This window comes from Rutilus rutilus, assembly GCF_951802725.1.
Source record: "Rutilus rutilus genome assembly, chromosome: 14".
Lineage (NCBI taxonomy): Eukaryota > Metazoa > Chordata > Actinopteri > Cypriniformes > Leuciscidae > Rutilus > Rutilus rutilus.
In genome coordinates, this window is record NC_140219.1 from 9,481,723 (window position 1) to 9,499,242 (window position 17,520).

At 35.8% G+C, this 17,520-nt stretch overlaps 1 protein-coding gene across 1 annotated transcript; it reads left to right on the forward strand.

The window, feature by feature from the left end:
• The first annotated feature begins 12,157 nt into the window (after positions 1–12,157).
• On the forward strand, positions 12,158–17,316 carry mchr2b (melanin concentrating hormone receptor 2b). The gene is made up of 2 exons (XM_084430397.1): positions 12,158–12,836; positions 16,023–17,316. Exons 1-2 carry the CDS (start codon positions 12,436–12,438, stop codon positions 16,660–16,662), a joined length of 1,041 nt encoding a protein of 346 aa, XP_084286523.1. The 5' UTR covers positions 12,158–12,435; the 3' UTR covers positions 16,663–17,316.
• The last annotated feature ends 204 nt before the right edge of the window (positions 17,317–17,520 follow it).

Sequence of the window (17,520 nt, forward strand, 5' to 3'; positions counted from 1 at the left end):
GATAGAAACGGTACACAAAACTTGCACTATTTTGCTAATCTCTCACTCTTTCTTGTGTATGAGAGACATTTTTCCTACTCTATGATTTCCACGTTGACTGTGAAAGAGTCTGAGGGCTGACCGCAAAGCGCCGATCACTGATAACGAGATAATCTGTCCCCCGCACGGCATGAGACTGGATGTGATGCATGAGGAGACTCAGTAGGGAGGTGGGAGACCATTATCAGATTCATTATACTGACTTACATTCGTCGAGAACTTTTTGTCTTCTCTGGCATTTACTGAATGAGGGTTGCTGGCAGAGGTCAGCTCAAGTGGAAATGGTTAGCAGACAGTGGACATTTTTATTCCAAGCATGCTGCTAAACTTAACATATATTGTGGTGGTCACTGAATGTGTTAACTAGTGTGTTGTTCTACAGTCATTTTAAAATCTCCATGAAACGGAAGTTGCGATAGTCTTTTGTGACGTATATGTGAAACAGCTTCTCGAACAAGAAAAAAGTAGGACTTAATTTTGTCCAGAATTGACTGGATCATTTGATTGTTTTAATTAGCTATTGCTGTGATCTCATGTGAGTGACAGGTTGTCCCACCCTTGCACTAGTAAAAGATATGTCACTGCAAGAAGGAGGGGAAGATATTTTGATTAAAGAAAAAAAAAAAAAATTCCATGCAGTATTCCATGAAAAAAAGAAAAGTCAATTTTGATTTCATGATTACTTTAACTGATTTGGAAAAATGCTTCATAAAAAACATTTAAATTGGTTAACTTTATAATATACACAGAAAACTTTTTTGTAAGGAAAAAGTATGAATTAACTTATCATTTGCAGTGAAAATATATTTTGCAGCTGCCCTTTTCCATTCAATGAAAGTGAAAGGTAGGCTAAACAGGGGAGCTACAAAATGGAGGAAGAAAAAAAAAGCACCATAAAAGTCCATAGTTGATGCCAACGTGTGTGTCTCCTAACCAATCACTGTGCGACAAAATTTGAATATTAAACTGCATTAATGAGATGTGAGAACAGAAAGGCAGGTTTTCTCCAAATTTTTAAATAGCCTATCCTACAATTACATCTTCTGTAAAATACTGTAAATATAGGCACAATAACATCAAAATAATATGCCTAAATCACTTTATGAAACACACGGAATGTTACCTATGGATTTGTTAAGTGGGCCTAATGTTCTCCCAAACAACAGCTGCCAGTTTCAAGTCCTTGAAAATATTTAATAACCAGTAAATGCGCTGATTCGAGATAAGACGCATTAAATTAAGTCATAAATTATTCTCATCAATTAATTCACTTATTTATTCATTAATCACGAAAATCCCATTCAAATAGGCGACTCATACTTGTTATCTGAGCTCAGCAGGCAGCAGATGCTGCATTTCCTTTATATTGCAGATTTGACGGCGCTTTGCTCCATGATACAGAGGTAGGCCTATATCTTCTCACGTGCAGTCTTTCACTCAAACAACAGCAAAATATCAGCTCCAGTTTGAGCAGAGAAAACGAGCCTCCCGCACGCTATTCTCTGATAGGTTGTGTAAATATACAGAGGGACCGACGCATGCAGAGCAAATAGGGAAATAGAAATGTCACATTACATTTGGTTAAATAGGCTCATGGTGATTTGAATGACAGGAACATGAGGTAAAAGTAGAGTGCAATAGTCAATGGGTTAATTGCATGTCTTTCACACAAACGGATTCCATGAGAACCAAAAGCAAATCTCAAGTTTAATTAAAATAATTATTTAATGGAATCTGTTTTACGCTTGTTAGAATGCTTGCAGTACCATCAAAGATCCTCTAGGTGGCACAGTGTTGACATTACAGAGACGGTTGAGGGGAAGTAGGCCTATCCATTTTCAGGCTAAAACTACACACACACACAAAAAAATTCTTCACTCTACTAACCTTCAAATTCAGTTGGGAACCACTTAATGCTAAACAATAGCATAAAAGACTGTCACTGCTGCCTTAGTATTCTCTGTGACCACTAACACTCTCCCAGGAACCAATTAAACAGACTTAGCGCACTTATCTTCATACATTTTAGATTATGTCTCTGCTAATAAAGTTTCAAAAACTTGTTCCACACATTACCAAGAGACAAAACCAAATGCCTGGAGGAGTTGCCGGCAGCCCAACTTCTACAGCTATGGAAATTAGTCTTGTTCACTTTATACTTTGCCAAGACTCAGTCGAACTATGTCTACAATGTAGACAATGCATGGTCAACTGTGAAAATACTTATGCATGCCAAACTAACAGATGTAACAGATAAGTTCCATTTCCTGTGAACACTTTGATGGCACAATGAACTTCTGTTGGAATTGGCTTGACAAAGAAAGCTGTATACAGTGTTTGACGTTCATTTGTAAATAGGCTAATGGAATAAAGCTCAATTAAAAGTTAAAAATAAAAGATACATCAACCATGCGTGACAAAGGCTCACAGGAAAAAACAGCACCGACTCTTATTAAACTAAGCTCAATTCTCTAATGTGCTTCCCTCAAGTGCAGTAAGTGTAAAACTCACCATATGTCGGTGATAATTAATGCATACAAAACTCAGTGTACAGCAACTTAAATTAAGCGTTACATTTTGCAAAATACAAACTTTATATTTGCTGTAGAAAAGCTCTTGAGACTTGCATGCAGATTTCAAGCAGCTAATTCTGTGTGTCCAAACCACCAGGGAAGAAATTCATCATCAGTTTTTATCTTGTCCCCAAACTCCACACACATCTTGTATCTGCAATTTTCTGGTTAGCTGAATTCCTGACCACAGCGAGAAATGAACAATGACACAGTCTAGCATGACTTTGCCCACGCATTACATGCCTCGTCCCCCTGCACAAAGGCACCAGCTGAGCCAGGGTCACTAAAATCACGTGATTTAACACCTGTGCTGTGTGCAAGGCAAGCCTGCTTTAAAAGCAGATATTAAGTTAATACAAGCTCCACATCAGATTCCATCCATGTGGGATTTGAGAGTCTCTCCGTGTCCAATATGATACAGAATCATTTCTCATCTCATTTCGCATTGATGATTCTTGTTCAACAGGCAGGCTATTTTCTTGCAGGGTGGAGAGGCACTTCAAGGTTGTGCGTGTGTGTGTGTGTGTAACAGTTACTTTTGTATTTGCACTGCATGTCTGTCTGCCTAAGTGCGTTAGATTTTTATTATATTAAACCTGTTTATTGCGGTAGCATGTGCTAGCTACTATTGGCACATGAGTCATTACACATGGTTGTAAGAGGGTGTAAATGTATCATTACTACTTCCTACTTCCATAATCAAAAGTTGCACAATTGAGAGTTAGCTTACATGAGTGTTCATTTTGATATTATTTCAAACATCTTTTGAAATTTTTATTACCATCACACCAACACTAAAAATAATGTCACTTCCTGGAGGGTAATGTTGTAAAAAAAAAAAATAAAAAAAAAAGATTTTTAAGAAATTAAAGTTACAGCTCTTCTGTCAGTTCAGGTGCAAGGAATTTAGTTTGAGCCTTAAAGGACATGCAAATTAGAACAGAAGGAAAATTATATCAATGGTGTAGTTACGATATCTACCAGCAGGGGCAACAGGATTATGCTAACTAGCCAAATCTTGAACCCATAAACTGATGATGACCAATCAAAACAATAAAAATAAAGGAAAACATTTTTTTTAAATGATATAAAAACATTAATATGTAGGCTACTGCATAAGAGGAACGACCTATGTAAATTAATATAACTAATTAATATAATGAATATTGTTACAATTGAATATAATTATAACATTATATTTTAATCGAATTATAAAATGTTATGAGCAACATACTGACTGTGGTTGATAACAGCTTTGTTGTTTTGGCATCAACTTGTGTTTTCAAATAACGCTTGAAACCCTTTGACCTGTAGTTTTTCTCAATTTACGTAATTATCACAGGAAGCTAAAATAGCCACGTGTCCAGTAAACTGCTCATTCCCTAATCACTGTATGCTATTAATTTTCATTGCCTTTAGACATTTTGTATTAACATGAATGTGCAATAACATGACCCTTTAATTTACTGACATGTAGCTTAAAGGCTTGCTGCATGCATCAAGAACTATGAAAGAAAAATTATGCAAAGAACACAGCGAGGTTAAAAACCTCATACGCAGCCATAAATCTGAGCTTTCACTAGCTCTCGTTGAGCGCATGTAGCCTACATTATTTCAGCGATAATCATCACGATGATGGCGGCAAATATTTGTAGAGCCATCTAAATGTTTGATTTGAAGTATATAAGAATGTAACTCTTTCTCGAGGAGTATACAAACGGATGTATAAAGCCAGCCAAGAGTCAGATATGAACGGAGATAACCATGTTTCTGGATGTTGGAGGGAGCGAGTGAGAAGAAGGTTACGACCCATGGTCAGATTACTTAGAAGGGCCCTTGAGCATTGCACAGTTATGATTCATACGCATGCATTTGCATAAGATTATTGTTATTTACAAAGAAAAATCCTTAAGCATTCATACAAACCACAAGGTCTAAATATCCTAAAAATAAATTAAAGATGTAAGTTGTTTTACAATAAATTACAATGCCCGCTTTAGAAGCCATAGTCGAGTGCTGGATATAAAAACTGTAGTCGATTACTGATTTCAAATTACATGACAATTTTAGCTTTTAAAGTAATCCATTACATTACAAATTTAAGGTAATGTAATCGGACTACTTTTTGATTACTTTTAGATTACATTTGACATCTCATTGATTTGAATAGGAGTTGTACCATATTGATATAAAAATACAAAGAGAAAGAAAATATATTCCATTATGAACAACTTGAAGTGCATTAAATATTCCATTACGTCATGGTTTCTCAGACTGGGGTTTGTGATGGAACTGCAGGGGGTTTGTGAGTGTAATGAAAAGCTATTCATTAAATCATAAAAATGTAAAAAAAAATAAAAAATAAAAAAAATTGCATTAAAAAAAATTTGTATTTGTAAATTGTAATGTGTTTGAAAGACAAAAGCCTTCCAGTAATGCACAGATGACTCACTGAGTGATAATACAAATAATAATAATGAATGTGTTCATCAGGAGTTGATTAATGCAATGTTGCAATGTTGAGAAAAGACTTTGAATGATTTCTGTAAATCCAGTGATGAAATGCCGTGTGTGGGTCTCAGTTTTCACTGAGGCTCATGACTAGTGGCTGGTCTGTGTGTGTGATTCCACAAGACCTTCTGGATGTATAAAAGCAGTCGCCAGTCGGCAATTTTAGAAAGTAAAATTTAAAAGATAAAAAAGAAGTAGTATAGGGACAATCAATGAATTATGAATAATTTACTACCATTGTGAGAATAACATGTAATCAATAAAAAAGTAACTGTAGTCTGATTACGAGTATTTTTAAACGTAATTAATCTAATTACAAGTATACTTACAGATTATATATATATGTATGGCCGTAGCAACTCCACAGAATAGTGTTAGTGTGAAAAAACAGTTTTTCTGGTTTCACCTAATTCCATTAGGTGCATGCGTGACTTGAATGTTTTCTATTTCATGCCCATTTCTCTGTGGTACAACAAAACAACAAATAAATCAACAGTGGTATTTGCAGTACAGTGACTGTTCACTCTCATGCTCATCTCTGCTATGAGTAGACGTCTTGTTTTGGATGAAAATCGGAAATAAACTTTAAGTGGCCAGATCATAGTCACTGCAGGCACTTCACACAAATAAATAAATCATTACGAGCGATCAAGGTATATATAGTGAACAAACCAGTGCTGCATTTCGCTTATGTTAGTTTCTGAAGCTTCAGATGTTTTTGACTCAGTAAGAAGAGGTGACTGTTATATTGTGTTTTGGATGGTACTGTCCCCTGCCCACCACGCTTATTAACTGATTTATTGACCACTATCCAGCAAGAACCCGGCAAACTGCATCCGGGTGGCGGTAACTTAATGGTTAAAAAGTTGGCCTTGCAATAGACAGATTCCAGGATCAGGCTCTTCAATCCATATACTATCATCATTGTGCCCTTAAGCGAGGCACTCAACCCTATAATCAATTTCACCAGTCAGGTTCCAGAAGTGAAAATATGGAAATTGATTTTTAGTGATAACATATAACCCCCTCAAGACAGACCAACTGTGCGCTCCGAGGTTGTTAATCGATGGTTTGTGCACTGTAGAAGCCCAAGTCACTGTTAATTTAAATACACTACTCACAGTCCCAAGAGACAGAGAGAGAGAGAGAGAGAGAGAGAGAGAGAGATCCAGCACTCATGAAGCATTGTGAACGATGTTGCTCCTTATGCTCTCAATCTAGGCAAGGCAAGTGCTTTTCATACACAGTGATAATTCAAACTGCTTTATATAAAATTATTTTAAAATAGTAATGATAAAAAGGTTCAAATAAATAAAAAAGCAATAAAACTTCAAACTAGTTGTCTGAATATTTTGCTCAACTCAAAAATATTCTATTTCAATATATATAATTCAGTGAATGTATCAATAGCTTTCTTTTGTGCAGTAACTTTCATGTGATTTTGCTTTTGAAATGCTTTGTGGGTTGATTCGTTTTTGAAAAATAGGAAAACTTCTAGAACCAAGAATACGTGCACTTTAATTTGGATAAAAAGCATCGCCTGAATGACAAATGAATGCCTGTGTGTGCATGTGTGTGTGTGTGTGTGCACGGCAAACAGTTTCAAAGATTTTGCTCTGTTACAGGAGCTGCATTTGTCTCATAAGCTTTAATGTGAATCCACAAATCCTGTCAGATCGTATTATTCAATTTGCCATCAGTACTACCACGATTAGATTTATTAAACTTGGCTACAGCTTTTGAAACAACAAACCATGTGATTGAATCAATAAAATTAAATCAATTTGTCCCAGACTCACTTTATATTATCTGAATCTCCTTTGACATGTTGATTAGTGGTTGTACATGCACCTTCCTCTCTCCTGATTATGAAGACCAGCTCAAAGATGATATCTGTGTGACAGAATATTCATGTGAGTTTGTGTATCTTGTGAGAGTCAATGGAACTTTTTCATACTTCCATGTTTGCAAAGCAGAAGTCAGTAGCTAAGAAACTTCTGCTTTATCCTGTATCAATGGCAGTGACCATAGAGCGAGATTATTGTTGAATTTTAATGTGAAATTCATCACCAACATTACATTGATTTCCCAGGGAAGATGAAACAAAGATGAATGGTTTCATGTTTCATGACTAGATGACTCATGGGGAAACTATTCGTTCAAGGTCTCACTACTTTTTTTGGAAATGCAAAATTGGCACCTACTACTAATGAACACAGGAACAGACACCAGTATAAAGAATATAATTGTGAATAACGATTGTACAATCCTTACGGAAAAAAGTTTATTCAAGTGTGCTATTAGTATACTTCTTTTAAACTAAAAAATAAGAAAGTATACTTTCAGTCTACTTTTGTTTTTACTTCTCAGAGATATTTAAAATCGCGCTTGACTTATACTGATAGAAAATTCGGAGTAGCCTATATTTCTCCTGTCTTTTGATCGAGATACTTTATAATTAAGTATTCTAAGTATACTTGGCTTGTAGTTGTTTACTCTTTTTTTTTTTTTTTTTTTTTTTTTACATACTGTCTAATAAAAATATAAACATTGTTTGAAAATATTGATTTATAAAGAAAACAGATTTGTTCCTAATTCTGAGTATCTGTATTTTTGTGTAGGCTAGTCCACTGGTACCCTGGTAATCCAGAGTTCTCGCGAAAGCACAAGTTGAATTTGCGAGTTACTCTGGTGTCGAGTAACGATGCTCATTAAATATGCCCCTCGATCTGAGCTGCACCAATCAGATCGGGTTATCTGATATAGGCGGGCCAGAGGTGAGCTAAACAGATGACGACAGCGCTGTGACCATAGGCTGTGACGTCGAAGTCATTAGTAAACATTGCAAGATGGCTATGGATGAATACCAGTTGTTTGAAACGGCTTTGGCCGACAATGAACGAGTTAGACTTGGCTTTTTATCTAAAACAGGACCAGAAGACGCCGCTCGAATCGTTCCTTTGTGCTGTTTTGCCGACCGGATACGGTAAGAGTCTAATCTACCAGTTAGCTCCGCTGGTAGCTAAGCGATGTTGTGATTGGTCGTAGTGTTATCCAATTGCGTGCAGTGAGATTTTCAAATGCATGCTTGGTGCCGCCCCTCGAGCTGTCCTATTTTCATTAGTCGACGCCAGACCATTAATCTTTTAGATTTAGGTTTGGATTTCCAGGCTAGACCACTAGTAGTGTTAGTGTACAACGGAATTAACTTCAAATCTACTTTACTCTTTCCCCAACATTGACAGAACTTTCCGGCTATCCATGTTTTGACTGTTATACGGTAGGGGGGCGCTATTACGCCTCTTCTGAGAGAGTAGCTTCAGAATATCCGGATCAAAAAACACAGATGAAGAAGCAGCAGAAACAAGTGATAGAAGATTGCTTACGCAAATGTAAAACAACGTTTTGATAATCGTTCTGAATCCGGACTTAGCTTTGACAAAAATGCGATTTTCTCAGCTTTTTGTTTAAAATGTTGCATTTTTTTGTTAAATGGAAAGAGTTAAAGTAGCCTAATATTAATAAGTTATATATTTAAAGTATATATATAAAAAAAAGTGCTGCTAGTATTTGACTAGTTAACTAGTGTAGCCTACCTATTAAGTTCACTTGTATAGTTGCAGTACAACTTAGCTGTAAACTAGTTTGTAAACTAGTTTGTTTACTCAAAGCTTATTACTGTTACACTTAAAGTATAGGCTACTTAAAAGTATACTTTTATAGCCTACACTAAAAAGTGGGTCAATTTAGTCCCCAAAAAAACTGTATATGCTACACTTCCAAGTATACTTCTAGTACATTAATATTAGTATACTTACAACATTAAGCCTATAGGCTACTTGAATTTCACTTAACTGTACTTAAAATGAACTTGAAGAATAATCATTTTTGATTAAGGAGAGTAAAGCTTGATAATGTTTGCATTGCTGTTGTGGTCTTACTATTCCTTATAATCTCTACGTAAGATCGATTTTAAATTATTGCAGTAACACTATATTTACAGTGCAATTTGTCTCTTTTTTCTCACGGATCAATGTTTATACCACCTCAGATGCTCATTCAAATGGAAGATGAAGCACGTCAGGCGAAGGAAACATTTTAAAACTGACGACCGCAAACTAAAACAAGAATGCGGAAAAAGTTTGTTTACCCAACTGTCTGCGTGTGGGTTGTAAAACGGGTTTGTGTTCAGAGAAACACTGACTGACTGCTGCACTTCAGCGCCCTCTGCTGACAATTCATATTTTCATTCATAATGGCTTTGTCTCGAACCCTAGCTGCCTTACTTGTGTAACTAATTTGGGCATGATATGCGTCAAGAAAACATGAGTGTTTGGGGATCGAGATGTGTAGTTTTGAAACACAGATTGCTATCTTGCCAAACATCTCGCAGACCAGTACTACAAGACATCATATGATCTTTTTAGGCATGTGACCACAAAGTAAAACAGCCATACTCTCTATTTCATCTCATCCCCCCACCCCCCTTTCCTTTGGGTCATTTATCTTAGTGTCATGTCCATGTTTTCTCTGTTATCTTTTTGTATTTTTCTTTGAGACCATTTAGAGAAATATCTGCCTGAAAGCGTGCATTCCTCAGTGCTTTCAGGGAGATATTTGGATAGTCTGTATCAACCAGGAATCTTGCTGCTTGCTTGTGTTCCATTTTGTAGAATAATCATCAAGGACTGACTATGCCCTGCAATTAAACATATGTCACAAAATGGAATGCAAATTGCACACTGTTTTAACTGCTTCGGAGATAAAAGACTGAATCAAAAAACAATACGAAGGAACACAAGGAGTTTTCAGTTCTGTGGGAACACAGAAGTAAACCAATCTACTTATGCTGATTACTATGAATGAGGACATGCATTATTAACATGAATAAATCCACATGTATCAACATTTGCAAATTACCTTTCATAATCAGCAGACTTTTTCAGTCGAACCAAATTGGCATCTGAGCTGGAGATTTTGACGAGTTTTCCATAATTACGCTGCTCCTCGAACAAAGCCATCACCTTCTCCTTTAAGCTCATTGATTTTAATGATTTATTACAGGGTGCAATAATTCCAACGTCAGTGCTGTTTTTCATCTGACCTTGTCACAATGAAAGTTAATTCAGACCATAACAGGGTTCTATAAACTTTTGTTAGGCAAAAGACTCATTGGCAGACAGAATAAACATAGTATGCATGTTCCCAATACAATATAAGTAGGCTATATGATGTACAGTATGTGAGTTGTATTCTGTTCTTTACCAGGCTGAGACCATGACTAAAGATGTCAGAGTGACTGAAGATCATTTGGTCACCCATCCAAATCACAAGACATGCAATCAACCTCAGGCTAAAGCCACCGTAACCATTAAATGTTCTTCAGCCAGTTTAATTTTATGGAGACATAAACATGCTCGTATACACACATTGTTCCCTCAGATTCCACACATTGTAACAAAGACTGTGGTTTTTAATTACCTCCTCACAAAAAATGAAGTGTGAAAACTGTGACATTTGAACCGTTTTTGAGGTGATACGGTGGATTCATGACAGCAGTAAATTAACGTGTGCAAGAGAGAGTGAATGAATGAGCGCTATGATGTGTGAGAAGAGAGAACACCTTCGACACCTTAAAGCACCTTTATTTTTTCTGGTGGAGTAAAAGCCTACACTAAAAGGCGCTGTAAACTTTACAATAACACTATGTGCTCTCATAATAAAATACATTTGTAAATTTCAGTTAATTGTTGTATTTTATGCTCAAGGCTGCATTCATTGAAAAATGAAAAATGCAGTAAAAACTTTGGTGCTCAGATTTTTTTTTGCAGCTTAATATTTTTGTGGAAACTGTGATACCATTTAAAAAAATTGGGGTGAGAAAGGCAAAAAATTGATTTATTAATAAATACTGTTATTCAGCAAGGATCTTAAATTGATGAAATGTGACAGTAAAGACATTTATACTGTTACAAAAGATTTCTACAAAACTGATTTAAACATTGAGAATAATAAGAGTCATTATTAGTAATTGAGCACCAATAATAGTTCATAATAACACCAAATCAGCACAATTGAATGATTTCTGAAGGATGATGTGACACTGAAAACTGGGGTAATGATGCTGAACATTCAGAAATAAATTACATTTTAAAATATATTAAATTGGAAATCAGTTTAATTGCAATATTTTTTTATTGGAAATCAGTTTTTTAATTGTAATAAATCACAATATTCCTGTTTTACTGTATTTTCTTTTTCAAATAAATGCAGCCTCGATGAGAATAACAGATTTCTATAAAATATATATATTTAAATTAATTATTCAAATTATTTAAATTAATTATTATTATTTATGCAAATAATGCACATTAAACTAAATTACAATACCCAATCAGATCATCTTTAAACTGGACTGCTGCATTGCTCTTTTGCATGCACAATTACACATCTCATTTGTAAGACGGTGTGGATTAAAAATCAATAAATGTATGCAATAAAATTTTGTGGTATTAACTTTTCTCATCAATATCCTTTCTGCTCTGGAAGGGACCATCAGTGCTGTCTAGAATCTGGTAGGATGAGCACCGTAAGTTACTTTTTTTTTATCAGTATTCAGTACAGAAGTTTCGAATCTTCACAATGAACAGTGAAAATTATTATCTTATCTTATCTAATATAATAACATACATTAGTATCTTAAACGGTGCTTGCAGCACCTAGTCATGAAATGTGTACATTAAAGTCACTTTGAATAAAAAAATTAAAAACATCTGCAAATATTGCTTAAATATAAAAGATTAAACTATAACAGGACTAATAGGACGTGCATGCAACAGGTTCCCAGTTCATGATAACATAAAGAAATTGATTGTGACCACTGGAGTTTGGAGCGTCTTGTTGTGAAGAACTGTGCATAAATGAATCATCAAAAAAAAATCTAAAAAAATATCTTAGATATTGAGTGTGATGGGTGAGCTTGGAGAGAGGGCTATGAAAGGGTGGAGACACGCGCATCTCTTCAAACAGCTTCTGGAGGAGACAGACGCGCAGAATACGCACTGAAGCTCCTGCTTTTGGACATATGAACTAACACTATCTCAAGAGACTGAGGCATCGGCAAACTGAATGAAAAACAAAGCAGATGAAAACGGGACGATAACTGACACCCGAGGGAGAACTTTTACAACTTTAAACGTTTTGAATATGAAGTAGAGCGCTGCGTAAAAGCTTGCGTAATCGTGCACAAACCAGACTGAGACGACAACTTTTAGAGTTTATTTAGTCCTTTTTTAAGCAAAAAGTTTTGAAGATGAACACCTCGGATATTTTTTGCGATTCCAATTTTGCAAATTCGTCCAACTTTTCGTGTGTGAACCGAACCGACCCGTCGCACAGCATCATAGACATCGCGTCTTTCATGCACATATTCCCCACTATCTACGGCGTCCTGTGTTCAGTTGGAGTTCTGGCCAACAGTTTGGTCATCTATGCTGTGGCATCATGCAAGAAGAAGATGGTCTCTGATATTTACGTGCTAAATCTGGCCATCGCAGACCTGCTGTTCTTGCTGGTGATGCCGTTTAACATCCACCAGCTGGTCAGGGACAGACAGTGGGTCTTTGGGCACTTCATGTGTAAAGCTGTGGTGGTGGTGGACGTCAGTAACCAGTTTACCACAGTGGGGATAGTGACTGTGCTCTGCATTGACAGGTGAGAGTTGCATGCAGAATGATGATATGCAGTAGCATGCTGCTAGTGGTCACACTTTATTTACATCTCTTGCATATAGGCCTTGAACCATACAGTGGGGGAAAATCACAAATGAGAACTCAAGTACTTCTATCTCATCAGTTTATCCTAAACACCATCTCTTCTCAAATTTCTACACTGAATTTATTTATTTTTTTATCCATGTCACATGTCTCTTATCTAGAGTTTCTGATGAGATAACAATGTGCTAGGATTTGCCAATAGTCTGGAGACTAATTCGCCAGTGGTTCCCTCGAGATTTGTGTGTTTGTAATGGGGTTTTTGAATTCATGAGTAAAATAAGGTCTGTGGTAAAAATAAGTTGACGACGTGTTGTTCTAGCCTACAGTATAAATTTCACACAGCCTGTCGAAAACTCGAATATTAAACGTGTCTAATAAGTAGGCTAGCCTAACTAAGTAACGTTAAAGAACAAAACGTCCAAGTATCATCAACTTATGTTTACCATAGAGGCACAGACCTTATTTTAATCATAAATTTTAAAAACTCCATTATAAAACCCCATAGGAAAATTTCGAGGGAATCACTGGCGAATTAGTCTTCCGGGTTTTGACGTCATCCCTGCACCAGATGACTTAAACTATTTCTCATTAGATGCTCATTATTGTAATCGAGTCGTTTTTAATAGAAAGGGGTTTTTTTTTTGCATTTATTATAAGCATAACATAAACCCGTTATGTATGGCCTATGTATACAATAATACTGAAAAATTCTGAAAAGCTAAATGTAATTTAATAATTTATTTATGTGACCTCTGACTTGTTCTTGACAGGTTTCTTTCAGTGAAGATAATATTAAACGTGCTTATACTATGAATCAGCTTAGGGGTCAAAATGATAGAATTCTTTATTCAAACTCTAATCAAAGATCACAGAGCATTTTCACAAAATCATATGAAATTACAGCCTGGCTGTTCATCACTTAATCAACTTAATATATGCAAAGGAAAAGAAAGAAATCAATGCAACTCTCAAGGGTGCGATCTATGCTACATGACCTTGAATACTGACGCACACTGCATCCATCATTTTTGTATCTTAAGTCTGGAAGACTGTACTTCAGCAACTAACAGTGTGTGACTTTGAAAAACCCTCTTACTTATAGCCTCTATTTATGGCCCACAAAAGCACTTTAGCACACAATATCTCACTACATACTAAAGGTCCTCATAAAATACAGAGTCCAGAGGAGAGTTTTTGCTTAGTCAAAGACATATGAGCCCCCCAGAAAGCATCTGAATGATTATGATAAAGCTCCACTATAACACTTTTTCATATAGTGTTGTTGCTGTATTCCCAAAGGGGTTTACAGGGTCACATGCTTGGAGGGGTACTTAGATAAAGTATCTTAGCTGCACATTTTCATCATGGTTTGCAAAGCAATACAATCCCAAATTCTGTTTAAAGAGCAACATTAAAGTCCCGGTGTACAATTCATTATACATGGAGCCAGACACTTTCTCTTTCTTTAAAGGGAAAAAACAAATATTGATGTCTGACTAGAGTAAGAGAGCTGTTATACTTGATGAAAAATGAAACTGATGTGTTTGGACTGTACACGAGTAAAATACACATCTCTTGATGTTATGCTCTTAAGCTTTTATCTGCTTTTAGTCTAGAAAAATGCAAAGAGAGCAAATGCATTTCTTAGAAATCTGTCACTTGCTGTGCTGTTTACTGTAGCATGTGACCTGTTTGCTTTCCGAGAGTCAAGACAAGTCAGCTACATATTGCTGGAAAGCTGTTTTACAGTAAAAAAAAAAAAATTTGTTTACCCCCAGTGAGCAAAGACAGCTGTGGCAAGGAAAGAAGCTATGAGAAAGAAACCAGAATCTGGGAGAGCACTATGTACTGCATATTTACATAAATGTACACTCCCATTCAACATTTTTGGATCAGTAAGATTTTTTTTTAAGAAATTAAAACTTTTATTCAAGCAAGAATGTATTAAATTGATCAAAGGTGACAGTAAAGACATACTGTTACAAAATATGTCTGTTTCAAAGAAATGCTTTTGAACTTTCTATTCATCAAAGAATCCTAAAAAAGTATCACGTTTACACAAAAATGTTAAGCAGCACAACTGTTATCAACACTGATAATAATAAAAAAAAAAATTAGCTTGAGCAACAAATCAATATATTAGAATGATTTCTGAAAGATCATGTGACAGTAATTGGCTGCTGAAAATTCAGCTTTGCCATTACAGGAATAAGTGACTTTTTAAAAAGGTATTAAATTGCAAAACAATTATTTTAAACTGTAATAATATCTCACAATATTACAGTTTTATCGTATTTTTTATTTAATATGCAGCCTTGGTGAGCATATGAGACTTTTTTCAAAACCTATAAAAAAATAAATAAAAAATTCTTACCAACCACAAAGTTTTGAATGGTAGTTTACAAATGTCAGATATTAAGCTACGTAATATGTTTAATATAATTTACGTTTATTTAAAACATTATTTAATAATGTGTTATTAAAATGTAGGCTAGATGCACTGGAATCCACCAGGAAAATGGATGGATGCAGGTAGTTGATTGAAAATTTGTTATAAGTTCTTTATATGATATTGTTTCAATGTCTCTGTTGTATAAAAATATAATAGCCCGCACTTGAGCATTTTGTAAAGTTTACTCTCAAGAAAAAAAAAATTCATACTGATGGAATCACGTACTTAAGAATTGAGATCTCTTAAACATCTTAATTGTTTCTCCTAGAAAGTGAGATAAAATGGAGAATAAATTTCTCTTGCCGAAGTCTCCAGCTTTTCCTTGGAAAAAATAACAATAAAAAACATAATAACTGAGCATCAGAAGAAGACTGTGCTAAGATTTGTCCACATATAATCATCAACAAAAAATCGAATTAAATACAAATTCTGAAATTTCAGAATGATTTCAAACATTTCTCATAAACATCAAATTCAAGGCCAGATTACATGAGCTACCATATCCAAATTAAAATTACAGGATATAGTATTTTTTTCTTCTTCACCAAAGCAATTTTAGGATGTGGCATAAATAAAAATTACTGAGAAAAAGTCTCATGAGCTATAAAAGAGCAACCTTTGAGTTGGGATGACATTACTTTGAAAAATGTGATTTCTCCCCCCCCCCCCCAGGTACATTGCAATTGTACATCCTACATCTGAAAAGCGAACCATTCAGTGGACCATCATCATCAACATTATGGTGTGGGTGGGCAGCTTCCTTCTGAGCATCCCCGTCATGATATACGCTAAAGTCCTCTCCAAAAAGAACATGGACATGTGTATAATGAACCTGGATGGACCACAAGATATGTACTGGTACACTCTCTACCAGTCCATGCTGGGTTTCATTGTCCCCCTGATTATAATAAGTACATTTTACACCCTCACGTTGTACCACGTGTTCCGCTCCATCCGGCGGGTCAAACGCAAGCAGTCGGTGTGGGCCAAACGGGCCACTAAGACAGTTCTGATGGTGATCGCCCTGTTCCTGGTCTGCTGGTCTCCCTACCACGTCATCCAGGTGATCAACCTCAGCATCCAGCAGCCCACCAGCGCCTTTGTGTACGCGTACAACATCAGCATCTGCTTAAGTTACTCTCACAGCTGCATCAACCCCCTCATGCTGCTGATATTCGCCCAGAACTATCGCGAACGCCTGTGTCATCGCAAAGAGTTACGGTCCCAGATCAGCTCATCCAAGACCACCGTCAAAACCGACGGAGGGTCTAGCGTCAGCCCGGACACCAGCCACCGTTGCACTGTCATCTAACGCCCGACCTGCTATAGGAAAACTGCAAGTGAGGCCTGCAATGCAACACTTGCTGTACACAGGGTGTCAATTGCGCTGTAGACTGTTTCTCAAAGGGGAAAACTGTGAAATGAAACGCCACAGTGAACTTTCAGGAGGCATGAAGGAGTGAATTAGCACTCAAATATGTTTGTGGTTTGTCACACATTGGAAAAGTGACTATAATGTCTTGTTTTCTTTTACTGTTAATTTATCTATTATTTGTTGTATAATGTTCATTTTTCAGTTGTTTTTTGAATGGTTCATCAAAATGTCATTTTGTGCTGTGAAACACAAGGAAAAAGGTTTAAGAATTGTCATATTTTCAAGCTTCAAAAAGAGAAAGAATATCATAAAAGGATCAAGAATTGAAGTCATGCAGTATTTCTTATTGTTTTATGCTTTAAAACTTATTTAGCATTCCGTACAATTCTGCAAAAAACTTTTGTGTTCCATAAGAAATGATCACAGAATTAAAAATTTTGGGCAAACTATCCCTTTAAAGACAATTCAATGTTTTCTGTTATGTATTGGTGCCTTTTGTTTGCGTTGTTGGGGAATGATAGACCAAATGAGAGAACCACCAGACTTGTCATTTATGCATATGTCAAATAAAATGCCTTTGTAGTATGAAGTAAAATCAGTGTTTTTGTGGTTATGTATCAGGTTGAAGAAGTCCTTTAGTGAGTAAAATGAGCAAATCTGCTGAGTAAATATGTGTAGATATTGGCTATATCTAGTATTTTAGAAAATATAATTACACATTTAAATATTCAGATCTCCAGATGTTACTAGGTCGCATCCTTTGACCTCATAATGGAGTCTTGCTGTCACGTATGT